The sequence below is a fragment of the Sparus aurata genome, chromosome 3 (assembly GCF_900880675.1).
Source record: "Sparus aurata chromosome 3, fSpaAur1.1, whole genome shotgun sequence".
In the NCBI taxonomy this organism is placed as follows: domain Eukaryota; kingdom Metazoa; phylum Chordata; class Actinopteri; order Spariformes; family Sparidae; genus Sparus; species Sparus aurata.
Genome location: NC_044189.1, coordinates 23,413,078 through 23,426,476, shown reverse-complemented (window position 1 = coordinate 23,426,476; position 13,399 = coordinate 23,413,078). Strand labels below are relative to the sequence as shown.

The 13,399-nt window shown below is 42.8% G+C and overlaps 1 protein-coding gene across 4 annotated transcripts in view; it reads right to left on the bottom strand.

The window, feature by feature from the left end:
• Positions 1 to 13,399, bottom strand: part of dlgap3 (discs, large (Drosophila) homolog-associated protein 3) — a 130,949-nt gene that overhangs the window by 30,387 nt on the left and 87,163 nt on the right. The window contains exon 1 of one of the 4 annotated variants that reach the window (XM_030412486.1): positions 3,105 to 3,197. The exons of 2 other annotated variants lie outside the window; for them this stretch is intronic. In XM_030412486.1, the coding sequence (XP_030268346.1) occupies positions 3,105 to 3,117 (13 nt within the window). In that variant the 5' untranslated portion in view covers positions 3,118 to 3,197. Of the gene's footprint in view, positions 1 to 3,104; positions 3,198 to 13,399 lie in introns of those variants that run through there. One more of the 4 variants, XM_030412485.1, reaches the window with a different exon arrangement.

Below are 13,399 nucleotides of genomic sequence, written 5' to 3'. Positions count from 1 at the left end.
ATACCAAAACTGATACTCCTTATCGGTACCGATACTTATCGATACTCTTATCGATACTACAACATGTAATTTTGTGTAAAAAAAAATAAAGACTTTACAAGATGTCAAAAGATTACCACAAGGTAACAATACAGCTTCAACAGAACAGAAGCTATGCAATTACAAATACTGCGGAACAGATAACCAGGACTTTTATATCTGGCGGATACCGGAGCACAAAGCAGCAGTTCAGCTGAGTTTAGCACCGGGCTGGCAGGAAGTCAAGTACCGAAATATCAATATAACATCCGGTTACCTTTCAAAATAAAACAGTCAGTGTTGACACCAGCACACAAATCTCAAAAAAGAGGCAAACACAAGCTCTTCTACTAATCCTTCGGTCGGGAACACTTCCTGTTGTTGTTTTTATGTGGTCGCGAGTGATTATGTGATTATTGCGGGACGTCCTCGGCCTCGCGAAGCCAGCTGTCTACCGTACTGTGCCGTGGCGGACTCAAAACGCAACCGGTGGGGGTTACCAGACGGCGGACGGCGGAGCAAAACCGGATCAGAGCCGTAATGCAGCGGACAGTGTGCAGGGGAAATTCGGTGTAAGCAACATCACGCAAACACTTGGAGCATAGTATGAAGCTAAAGGAGTGCGGCGTGTTTGATTGTTATAACAAAGCGAGTACAGTTAGCAGCCCGGCTAGCAGCCTGGCTAACGCTAAAGACTGCAGCGCCGTGACAGCGGCACCCGGTTTCGTTTCTGCGACGTCAAGTCACGGAGTTTGTTGTTAAGTTTATAGTCATTACGGTTGGGTAGACGTTCAGAAACCATCCATGTCAAAAACCGATAAAAAATCATAAAAAAAAAAGTATTCTTTTTTTTTTTGTTTGTCCAGAATCTTAACGGTACCCCGGTACCCGGTAAAGTACCGGTCCTCGGTATACATCCATAGTCATGAGAGCATAAAAAAACATGGACACTTTCTCAAGTGTTTCACCAGGTGATCTCTAGTGTCATCTTGAACATGTAGGTATCCAGCGTTTTTGCAAGTCAAATGTGCATCTAAATACGTGTTCTTAGTTGTCATACCAGCTCAATGCAGGTTTGGGCATGCTCAGTTTAGACTGGGACTCCAACAAATACCAGATACATATCTTTGAAATGCAATTCTGTAATCAAGAGGATCATTGTATTGGGTAGTTTTCTAGTGTTCGGCTGCAACCCACGACATCTATAATGAAGTCTACTTGATCATATCAGAATGTATCCCTTTTTTTAAAGGAACATTAATCAGTCTGCTTCAGCAAACGAGACACATTTAGCATAAAGGTGTATGTTTACGCGACTGCAAACAGCCTGAGAAGGCCTCTGACTGTGCCTTAATGAGCAGGAAAATACCAACACCACTTAGCAGAGTGCTGCTTGCTCGTAATTGGCCCGCACATTCGCTCTCTACCTGCAATAACACGAGAGGACACTGGTGGGGATATTAGTTGGGGGTAAACACGGATGAAAGGCAATAAGAGAATAACACGACGGGCTCATTTCTGGCCTTGACCCTCTGCAGGAGAGCGCTCCACTCGCTCCCTGTACCACTCATACTCGTATTCATCCTCTCTCTTCATATCTCCTTGCCCATGTCTTGCTGTTCTCATTCTCTCCCTCTTCTTCTCATCTTCCCTCATCTTCTGTCTTTGCGTCCTTCTGATTCCCTCTCTTCCCCTCTGTCTGCTTCTTATCCGCATCCTCCCTCCTCAGCCCCCTTACCTCGTCGCTTCACGACTCTCTATCCCTCGCTCCCTGCACGCTGCGCTCCCCCTCTCTGCCTTGCTCTCTCCTTCTTTGTCCCTCCATCTCTCTCGTCGCTCGCGTTGAGCTGTATTACAAACTCTCCTGACAGAAACTCAAAGGTAGATGCAAAAACCGCCGCTCAGAGGAGAATCCCGACACACGCTCAGAGAGTTTTCCCACTGTCATGCTGTCACAAAGTTTGTTCTCCTTAAAGTGCCTTTGTTTTTTATTTGACTGTGTGTTTTTTCATCACAAGCAACAACAGTGTGTCATAGAGAGACGCATAGATAAAAGTATGCAACGTAGACACATTAAAGTCACAATTCTCATTCATTTTCATGAAGTTTTCGATACGCTTCACGGTCATAACTTCCTCAGCAATAGTCTTTCAATATATTTACATTCAGCATGTACCTCGCTACATAGTAGATGTCTTTGTTATGTGGCGGGGTCAGCCATTATCGTGCTGGTTTCCAATTGCCTACACACCCACAAGGACCTGACAGGAAACAACGCAGCCTCGGCCTTACTTGTTAACCGTTCACTCTCCTCACACATAATTATGATGAAGAGTTGCCGGTGACAGTCTGCACACAGAACTCACCAACTCAAAATCTTAAAGGGATTATAAAAACAAGGAACACGGTTTGAAGCCAGAAAGGTGGCAGGGTCCGCCATATATAAACAAAGTAAACTGTATGAAACGGTGTTGTCCTTTAAGGTCAGTTTGAAAATGGATTATTTGTTAATGTTTTCGTTTGGGCAGGACTTTCTTGAGGAAGGAAACGGGGCCCCGTCCAAGCAGTGATGCATTTTTGCATCCGTGTTTTGTTTGGAATCAAACACTTTCACTTGCGCGAGCAGCAACAGCCACCATCGCTAAACAGAAAAAAAACCAACCTGCTGTTTACAAGGTCAAGAATGAACCTTCATTCTAAACTCTGCCAACATGCTTGTAAACTGGCATAAGGACTCCTCTCAGTTTTGAGACGCGCACACTTCTCCTGCTGCCAAATGACAATCTTTCTCTCAACTTCGCCAACATGGGACAACAACTCCGCCGAGTGTCGAGAAAAAAATGGAAATTTTGAAAAAGCTATGACTGGACAAAATCAATCTGCTGAGGAAAGCTGCGTGATACCATCAAAAGCTCCTGTATGGAGTCAGAATGGACTTAGTAGTAAGATTGTTTAGTCTACTGCTGTTTCCAAAATGAAGAGTGAACAAGTTCTGGACACCCATCTTTTGATCGACAGATGATTACAGCAGAGGAAAAAAATCACAGCGAGACGTACTTAAGAGCAGAAAAAAAGAAGCAACTCACGCACTAACATCATGCACTGCGGAGGACCACTCCGGCTGTGATTCACAACTTTACCAATTTGTAGACGGACCTCCAGCACGCAGTGACTTCCAGCTCCTCTGCACAAACATGGATACCGGCTGCAGCTGTGTTCGCAGATGCAAATCACAGCCAGGCAGTGGGGTGGACACATGCACACGCTTCTAACCAGCTGACTTGAGTGTTGCTAGGCTACTTGGTGAACTAGGTTACTACATGTAGAACATCTTTGCATAAATCTCACATGGGTGTTCATAGAGAGAGGGAGATAGATAGATAGAGAGAGAGAGAGAGAGAGAGAGAGATAGAGAGAGAGAGAGAGTATAATAGCCTATTGGGACCAGTAATAGTGATCAGCCTCAGCTCATCATCCAAAAGGTGCAGCCATGTCAGCAGAAGATTAGGACTTGCTTGTGTGTGTTTAGTTGAAGACAAATGGAGGCATGTTTGAAATGCAAATGTGGTTTACATGCAAAATGTATATGACCATTTGCATATTGTATGTGTGCCTGTATGTGGTCGCTCATGCACGCTGCTTTGATGTAGGGTTGCCATGTATGGTAGGTTTGTGGGCAGAGCCAGTACAGAGGTGGGCCAAGTCCTTCTGCTTTCCTTTCTTTTCCTTTCCTTTCCTTTCCTTTGTTTTCTTGTTTTTTCCTTTCCTCTCCCCCTTTGCAATTCCTTTTTTCCTTCTTTCCTTTCTTTTCCTTTCCTTTCCTTTCCTTGCCTTTCCATTCCTTTCCTTAGACTTTCCTGTGTTTTCCTGTTTTTTCCTTTCCTCTCCCCCTTTGCAATTCCTTTTTTCCTTCTTTCCTTTCTTTTCCTTTCCTTTCCTTTCCTTTCCTTTCCTTAGACTTTCCTGTGTTTTCCTGTTTTTTCCTTTCCTCTCCCCCTTTGCAATTCCTTTTTTCCTTCTTTCCTTTGCTTTCATTCCCTCTCCTTTCCTTTCTTTTCCTTGCCCTGCCTTGCCTTGCTTTGCCTTTCCTTTCCTTTCCTTTCCTTTCCTTTCCTTTCCTTTCCTTTCCTTGCCTTTCCAATCACATGTTCACATCCTTCCATTCCTCACTCTCTCTTCCCAGCTCTGTAACTCCATTTTAAAGCAAGCTAGTATGAATGCGTACATTCAGGAGCCCTCTAATATTGAGCAGATGGAGGAGGCTTAATAACACTTAATCTCATTACGGTGCAAAAGAAATAGTTCGGCAGTCATCTTGGCTAAACGGGAAGTGTTTGCATCATTTAGTTAAAAGGCGGGCTCAATGTCCGCTGTGCCACATGCTGCATAAATCAATAGCTGGATGGATTTTACACACGCACACACACAGATACACAAACACACACAGCCACCTACAGATACACAGAGGAAGATGAAAAGCATGTCGTGCTGAGAGGTGTTCTGTCACTCCTGGCAATAGGGACACAGCTGTGCAATAGGTGAGAAGTGACAGTGAGTGGCAGTGAAAATACGATGTTTTGTGGTAGCGTGTGTGGGTGTGTGTGCGTGTGCGTGTGTGTGCACTGCCTTCTCTTGCTGGCTGTGCTTGTAACACTTGTTTACCTCCATCCAGCGTCCACCACCAGCATCAAACACACACGCATACATGCACAGGCAAACTTACGCACGCTATCCGTTGAGAGGCTCTTCAGGGATGATTCAGCAGTTACGTTTCTGATTTAAGTGATCAACGACTTTAACATTGCACTGTTTACTCTGATATTGGCAGGAAATATCCGAATCAGTGCTCAGATGCAAGTTCCTGCCTTGGGTACGTTTCCTGATGCAATCAAAGCTTCATGTCAAATGAGAAACTTACTGCCTCGGGCTACATGCTGATTTCCACATGCTAATGTTCTCACAATGAGAATGTTAGCATTCTGATGTTTAGCACGTACAATGTTTACAATGTTCGCCCTCTTAGTCTATCAAGTGCTAGTGCAAGCATGCTAACATTTGCTAATTAGCACTAAGGTAAAACAAGATAACCTTTCATTGATTCCCCTAAATGTTTGGATTAGTTATTTCCCGTTTTATTTTGTAAAGTATGTCCTACTGTCTTGTTGTGACCCTCTACTTCCTGTCTTTGTCTCTCTCTCCACCATTTTATTTGATCTTATTATTCGTTGTTGCTCGGTTTTTGCATTCTGGATTTTCGGACTGTGGCTTATCGTTTTACTGTTCGCTTTTTGTTCCTTTAACTGCCGGCCTCACTGTGTTTGTATTTTGGTCCTCACCATTTTTACCTACTTACATCATTATGCAATTTTGTCACAATTATGTAAAAAAAAAAAAAAAAAAAAAAACCAGCCCAAACTGAAGTAATACAGCGTTTGAAGCAAAATGTTCAAGACTGGAAATACTTCTAATGAGTTTGAAGGCCGATGAGTTGCGTGGGTCCTGCCCTTAAACACAACACTGGACCTGAGGCATGAGTTGGACTTGATGTGAGCAGGAACAAGATCAACAGTCTCCACAGGCACAGTGAAAGCTCGAGAACATTGTGTCTGACTGTTGCAGAAAAATCTTTCTCATTTACACGCCTCGAAACACTCAAGTTTTACTTTTGATGTTATTTTCCCTCGGTGGAGATGAGCGATGTACGTAATTCCAGTAATGCCTCGCTTATGCGCTGCACCGCCAGACAACGGTCTTCTATATCACTTAGTGTTGAATTTGTTGGTGCCGCACGTTGGTGGCCTTGTGTTATTACTGTACTCTTTGGGTTAAGTGTGTGTCAGGAAAAAAGAAAATAGACGGAGAGAAAGAGAGAGTAAAGGTGGAGGAGGATTACCTTGAAATCCAGCTCATCTCACATCCAGAGTTTGTAGCTGTACGCGACATGAATGTATAACTCTGTTCACTTGATTCATATTCAGCACAGTGTGCCGCACACTTCTATTAGCCCAATATTATCCAAATCAAATTAACTGAGGGTAATTTCATTTCTGTAATAGATACTATCTGATAGGATACACACAATGCCATGAAGCGTTACAACCACTCTTCCTCCACAAAGACTGTCATCCATCTGACATTTAGTCGTGTCATTTAAAATCAAGCACACTCGCATTTGAATTTCATGAATGGGTGTTTTGGTTTATAGTCGCCTACAAACTGAACACGGCGAGAAGTCAGCAGGGCTATAAATGGAAACGGTCCTCTCATTCGCTCCATTTACAGTTAAGAATCGACAAAGCAAACGAGGTGAGTGACATTCAGGAGTCATTCATCGAGGATGCAGACAAAAGAACAAGTATCGCTCAGGAGGAGAAGTGAAAAAGTACTCTGCCATTGTTCCCCGACTCATTATGAGGCACAAAATCCGCGCAATCTAAACCAGGCAAAACAATGAGCCTGCACGAGAGCGAGGATGAAAGGAAGAGGGAAAACAGGAGATAATGAAGACTTCATTAATCAGCGCTGATGGCAGCCCTCATTTATCATGCCATTGTTGAAACAAATACAAACTCCACCGCTGAGATCTCCTTAAAAAAAGCCTGATTGCGGAAAACGTTCCGCTCGCTGTCACGCAGACATAATCTGTGCAACTGCGCACACACCGCAGAGCAGGAATCCAAAAATCTTTACACAACCGCACGCCGACCTCGGGTGAAATTTACAGGTGGCACGTACGTTGGATTTCCAATCAATTCAATGGAGCAGAACGGGAGGATTTGAATGCAGGAGTGAAGGGAGCAGCGGTGTCTCCCTGCCGTTAGTGGCTCACTGTGCCTTTGATTTTTATGGCAGCGAAAACTGCCGGTTCAATAAAATGTTAGTGAGGAAAAAAATTGTCAAGACGAAATGAAAATGAGTCTGCGGATCTAATAAAATTGTCAAAGAAAAGATCAGGGAAAGCTGCAGGTTTTACTGTGGCTTATGTGGAATGAATAATGCAAGAGAGCTCAAATTGTCTGTGGGTGGAGCGACGGGGAACAACACGGGTCAGTCAGAGACGAGTAGATAATAAAGATAATAATGACTTTGAAAAGCATCAATCTGTGCTTTTTTCTCCCCTTGAACACCTCACATTAATTAAGAAAATAGGACATATAGATGATACAATATGAGTTGCAGCCTTGTTTAAAAAGTCACAGTGCACCACTGAACAGTACTTCAGAACTCGAGTCACTGTTAAAAAGGACACAGTTGACTCCACCTGTGTGGCTTCAGTTACTTTGACATATTCGGTGCTGGTGGCTTGTTTTTTTTTATGTCCTGACAGTGACAGTTACATCAGCAGGATTGTATTATCCTGACAATGTCTGCCTGCATCCACCAGCGTGGTGCTGAGCGGTGGGAACAACACGCTGTTACGAAAAAAAGTACTAAAGCTTTACTGGTAAGTTTGAGCAGGTTTTACATGTTTATTCCAAACAAGAGAATATGGATACAGTGTGAAAGGATCAGGTTGCATTTTTCAACTCTGTCTTAAAGGGATATTCCGGTGTAAGTTTAATCCATGGTCTAACACACCGTGAAACTGTGTTAGACTCCCTCTTGAGAGATCAAGTTATGGAGTTTTATCAACCTCAGAAACGACCGCAGGACAACAATACACTGCAGTAAACGGATCCAAATATAAACCGCCACCAAAAAGCCACAAATAATGCTCAGAACAGCACCAAACTTCAGCAACAGTACAAATAGGGTCTCAGCACATAGTCCGGGGCATCTAATCTCCGCTAGCTTAGCTGGATTTCTACTGAAAAGCTGACTAAATTTACCACTCTCCTGCAGCAGCTTCCTGTTGACGGGAAGTCCTGACGAGTCGATTACCGAGTGCAGTAGAGTTCCGCGGCTCATGGATGAAAATGTATGATTATGACTCCATGGAAAAGCAATCAGAGTTCATATGTGTCTTACCTGCCAGTTTATAACAGTTATTATCGAGAGCGGACAGGGAAAAGAACGGAATTGAGCATTTCTAACCGCACTCGGTAATCGTCGCATCGGGACTTCCCCGACCCGGAAGCTGATGGAGGAGAGTTGAAATCTGTTTTTAGCTTCACAATAGAAATCCAGCTAAGCTAGCGGAGGTTAGATGCCCCAGACTATGTGCTGAGACCCTATTTGTACTGTTGCTGAAGTTTGGTGCTGTTCTGAGCATTATTTGTGGGTTTTTGCATTTACTGCAGTGTATTGTTGTCGTGCGGTCGTTTCTGAGGTTTATAAAACTCCGTAAATTAGCGGTCTGCTAACTTGATCTCTCGAGAGGGAGTCTAACACAGTTTCACGGTGTGTTAGACCATGGATTAAATTTACACCGGAATATCCCTTTAAACAAATCCAGTGGCTATTTTCCAAAGTTACTAAAACAATATTCCCTCTTTGTGTTGCCATTCTCCCTCTGTAGGATCGTTTAAAGATACACACTCCATCCGTCTACCTACAGGGGTTTTAATTAAACTTTGGGCACTTTTGTGGGGAAACATCAGTGTAGATTTTGCGCTCCTATTGGAATAACAACAGGAAAGCATCTCTAAATGGTTAATGTGAGCATCAGAAACAATTAAAGAAAAAGCAAAAAATATTTCAATGTACAAATGGGCATGCAAGTGTTAAAAATGTTAGCTTATCCTTTAGCTTACCATATTGTTTGTTGCTCAGCCGAGAGGCAAGCATCATACTTCGTGCACCTGTTTGTCTGTTTCTATTTTCTTTCTGTTTTTTTTTTTTTTCAGGTGGAAGAAAACTTGAGGACAACAGGACTGACGTGATGACGACAACTGACGAGCGGACAAAGAGCGAGGGAACAACACAGGCTTGAATACAATCTAAACTTAAGAGAGGATGCAGGTGGAGGGACACTGGGAACAGGAAGGTGCTAACGAGACTGATATGAGACAGGTGTGGGGGGAAACAATGAGGCTGGGGAGGAGCACAGGAGCACAGGAGGGAAGGAAGTAGACTGTAATAACAAGACACGAGAGGATATAACTACGAAATAAAACAGGAAATCAACAAACCAAAGAACAGTGACAGTCAACCACCAAAATCTAATCAGTTCATCTTCGCCTCAAAGTGGACATTTGGGCGGAATTTGAGGAAATTCCCTCCTCCCCTGCCAGCTCAGAGGCATTTAAAAGCTAACAAAAAGCTAAATTGCTTTCAGATGATAGCTGATGGGTTCTGAGATTTCATTTCAGCCGAGGCATTCATCCACTTTTGCTCTCCACACGAGCTGTTTACCTGCATGTGAGCAAAGCCCGCTCAAATATAATTGGTCAATTCTACTCAAGAGTATAAAGGGAACGCAGAGTCTTTTCCCCTGCTTATAAATGTGTATTCATATGCAGATATCTGTTTATATAGATTATACCACTCATTACTGTCCTGCATTGATACACACTGACTAGCTCCAAGTTTTGAAGCAACGCAAGTTTTAAAGGAGAATTCTACAATTTTAAAGGGACAGTGTGTACCAATTTAAGTAATTTATTAACTCAAATCAATGTCTTTGTTCATAAGTAAGTCCTCATTGGTGTACAATTACCTCTGCCAACAATCTGATTTATCCTCCTGAGCGAAGAATTACCTATCTGAACATACATAGCACGGGCAAGCTCTATGGAGGCCGCCATGTCTTTCCGGCTTTAAAAAAACTATGGACTGCCGAGAGGGACACAAAGCACTAGATGGTACTACGTAGTAAGGCTAAACGCGTTTTCGCTCAGAGCTAGCTTGACTGCGGAACTGTGAGGGAACGTCTAGTTTTATAGCCTTAATAACTAACTACATCTTTACCACATTACTTGAATCAGTAGAAATACTCGACGCTGTTGGGAAAGAGTCCATATTTTGAAAATGAGTTTCTTGTCCGTCAGGGCCACCGTAGCTCCCGGAACGTCTCCAACGTCTTCAGAACGGGAGGGGTGAGCAAAGGAGTGTTGCAATGTAGAACCTCACAGCTAGATGGCGCTAAATACTTGATATATTACACACTGTCGTTTTAAATTGAATTGTAAATTGTATTTTAAACAAAAGTCAGATCTACAAAAAAAAAACACCATCAAAACTAAAGTAGCAGCGGCTGAGATATCCCATGTCAAGCTACAAAAATACTACACTTCCCATAATGCCAGTTGAAAAGCAACACCCTGGCTGGTAAATACTCATGTCATTCGTTCTCCAAGCCCACACTGAGATAACCACGATGACATTACAGGTTCCAGACTTGGCAAACGCCCCCATATGCACGTACACTGAACTCAATATGTAAAATCAATGGAGGCCCGTTTGAATGTGACTGTGAGAGTCTTTCCTGACATGAATGAAATCATCCCGCGAGGTCAGGGGGTCGCAGATGTTAATGCAGTGCATACATTATTTAGAATTGAAAAAAAAAAAATTGAATAGATAAATACTAATTATCTTAGAGAAAATAGGATGAGCGTAATGATGAAATTACAGCTGCGTGCTCTCGCCTGATAAATGAGGTCTGGAGCCGCTTCTCCGAGACAAAGTCTCTGTTCTCGTAGAGCCAACTTGAGATCCACGGATAATCAGGATCCTGGAAGTAGTGGAGTGGAGAGGAGCACGCTAATGAGAGCTAATGAGGAGAGAGCTCGTGGAAACAGCCTCTTGATTACCTGTCTGACTCGCCGTAATGGAAGACAATGCAGCCATGATTAGTGTGTTTCCAACAGTAAAATTGCGGTGCGCATGTGAAGTTTACGCGGGGTGCACACTTTCTCTGCCGTCTCTTTATCTCTGCCGGCGTGAGCCTCGTTCGTCTGCTCGGGGACTTATCATTCCTCTAATGTCGCACGGCTTCACAAGGCCTTGCAAATCCGTCTATCTGCGCGCGAGTGTGTGTGTTTTCCAAGGATGGTCCGTCCATCACCCATCAGTGGAGACAATAAAAGACAGCCATGATCCCTCCGAGAAATATCCAAAATCAGAGAGAAGCGCAGAGAGCTGGGATGACTCAGAGTGACGAGCTTAGCAGAAAACTTTGTGAGGAATTTTGGATCTCTGGTGAGTTTGAGACTGAATGAATGACAAGCCATCTGTGGGAAACAGATGAGCCAGACAGCCACAGCTGAGAAAGCCTTCCCACACAGAGGGAGAAGCTATATTCAGCAAACAGGGAGGGTAAATCCACCTTAATTCAAGTTTCCACATTTGTAGAGGAGACTACCCATCTGCGGCAGATATCTATACGGTTGAATCATCTTTTTTTCTTATTTTCCCTCCTAAACAGGAAGTCTGATCCTTCCAGATTACGAAGAAAATCTTTTCTTGTGCACGGAGCGCAAAAAGATCACCAAAATCTGACGACGCTTGCGAGAGTCCAAGCACAAAATAATGCCTCTTCTTAACGCTCGATACAAATTATTCTCCAGCTGTGGCGCAATTGATTTCTGATTGTTTGCAGCTCGGCCGTCTTTTTTTTTTTATTTTCACTCACACTTCCCTGGCTGGAAACAAGCTTGACACCTGCCATTCTGGTCGAAAGGAAGCGGGCAGGAAGGGATGGAGGAGGATTAAACAAGCCAGATCCATGCTCGGAGAAATTCTCAAAACAAAAATACTATTCTTTTCTGTGTTCGAAAAACACACATAACTTGTCCGGATTGTGCGTGGTCATTACACCAGCAGCCTTTACTTGAGCTGAAAGGCAGAACAGAACTCATTAGCAGGTTGTAAATATGTTAGCAATCCCTGTATAATTCTGTCAATATTTTCTCCACTTGTAATTCATATGATCCCGCTGTTGATCCCCAGAGCCACAAAGCAATTTAACTTCAACATGGCGCAACTCAAAAGGTTTTATAACAGTGGCGATTCATTTAGTGGTTCAATTTTTATAATAGTATTGATTCTACAAAGCCCTGTATAGTCCACAGAGTCACATTTCCAGGTAATGCAAAGAGACGCCTCTTTTCAAGAGTGGAGGTAATGTTTTTCCCACTTGTATTGCTGCGCACTTTTTAACCTCTTTTAACCAGTCAACCTCTCTCACCGTACTGTACAGTGCTTTTAGAGCAGCTAAGAGGTGCTGTTCGCCACTAAGTGAAGTGTTGCGGTGTATTAGCGCTGCATCATGGGGGTTTTATAAAATGTTGGAAATACTTCGGCGTGTGTTCCATAAATCTGAATTCCCCCTCTGTTGCTTTAAAGCCGTGCTGTCGAGACTCTTTTGTATCGGATCAAATGTGTGCAACGCGGGAAACACGACTCCTAACGAATGCTAATGTTCTAGCAACATCGCCATCGATCCCTTCATGTAGATTTTATTTATATTGCCCAATAGGACATATAACAAATTTGGCTTAAGGGGCTCTACGAGGATGCTCCTCATTAAGCTAACTTCCTTGTGTTAAAGTGTAGAAGCATAATTACGACGAAAGACGCACTTTTAAGATCAGGGTTCGTACACATTTTTCAGGGTCAAATTCAAGCACTTTTCAAGCACTTTTAAGGGTCATTTACAAAATTTTCCAGCACCTAATAGCTGGGGTAAAATACATATCTACAGGAATATATATACTCATGATTATTTTTTTCACTTTTTATCACAATTATGTACATTGTATTATGCTGTAAACATCTAAAATGATGTTTCATGATAGCAAAAACTTTAGAAATTAAAGGAGAACACAAAGTTTTATCCAAAAAAAGGGAAGCCACTTGGCGTTCTTCAGGTACACTCGCACCGGGACAAAGAGAGACCTGAGAGCACCTGGTAATTTTCTTTTTTGACATAAACTTTTTATAAGCTTTTCGCCTATTCATCAAAGTTTATTAATATTGAACGTGTCATCAGTCCAAATTGCATCCAATTCACCTTCTCCTCAGCCATCCTTCTCTATTGTTACCAGGCTGTTACCAGATTTTATTTCTCCTTGTAATTAGAAAACTATCCAGTCTGATCCCAATGTTGCCAAGACACAGAGTTATAATGTCAATCACTTTCAGGCACTTAAACTAAAATCCAAGCACTTTTCAGACCTTGAAAACACAACATTGAAATTCAAGCACTTTCAATGATTTCAAGCACCAGTACGAACCCTGTAAGATTTACCGTATTTTTGTTTTTCATTTTCTTTCCAATAGCAAGGGCTACAGTACACGGCGGAAGGATGTACTCATGCTGTTACGTTTTAGGAACACGGCAAAATGACTCAACTTCAGGCCGAGTTATTCCGGTATGAGTACAAGCCACGCAGTCTTTGTGTGGAGGCCGAGGATGACAAGACGTTGGTTCCAAGATTGCTCAGCTGTTATTGGACCACAGAGTGAAAATGTACAGCGTGTGACGCACTCTATTTTT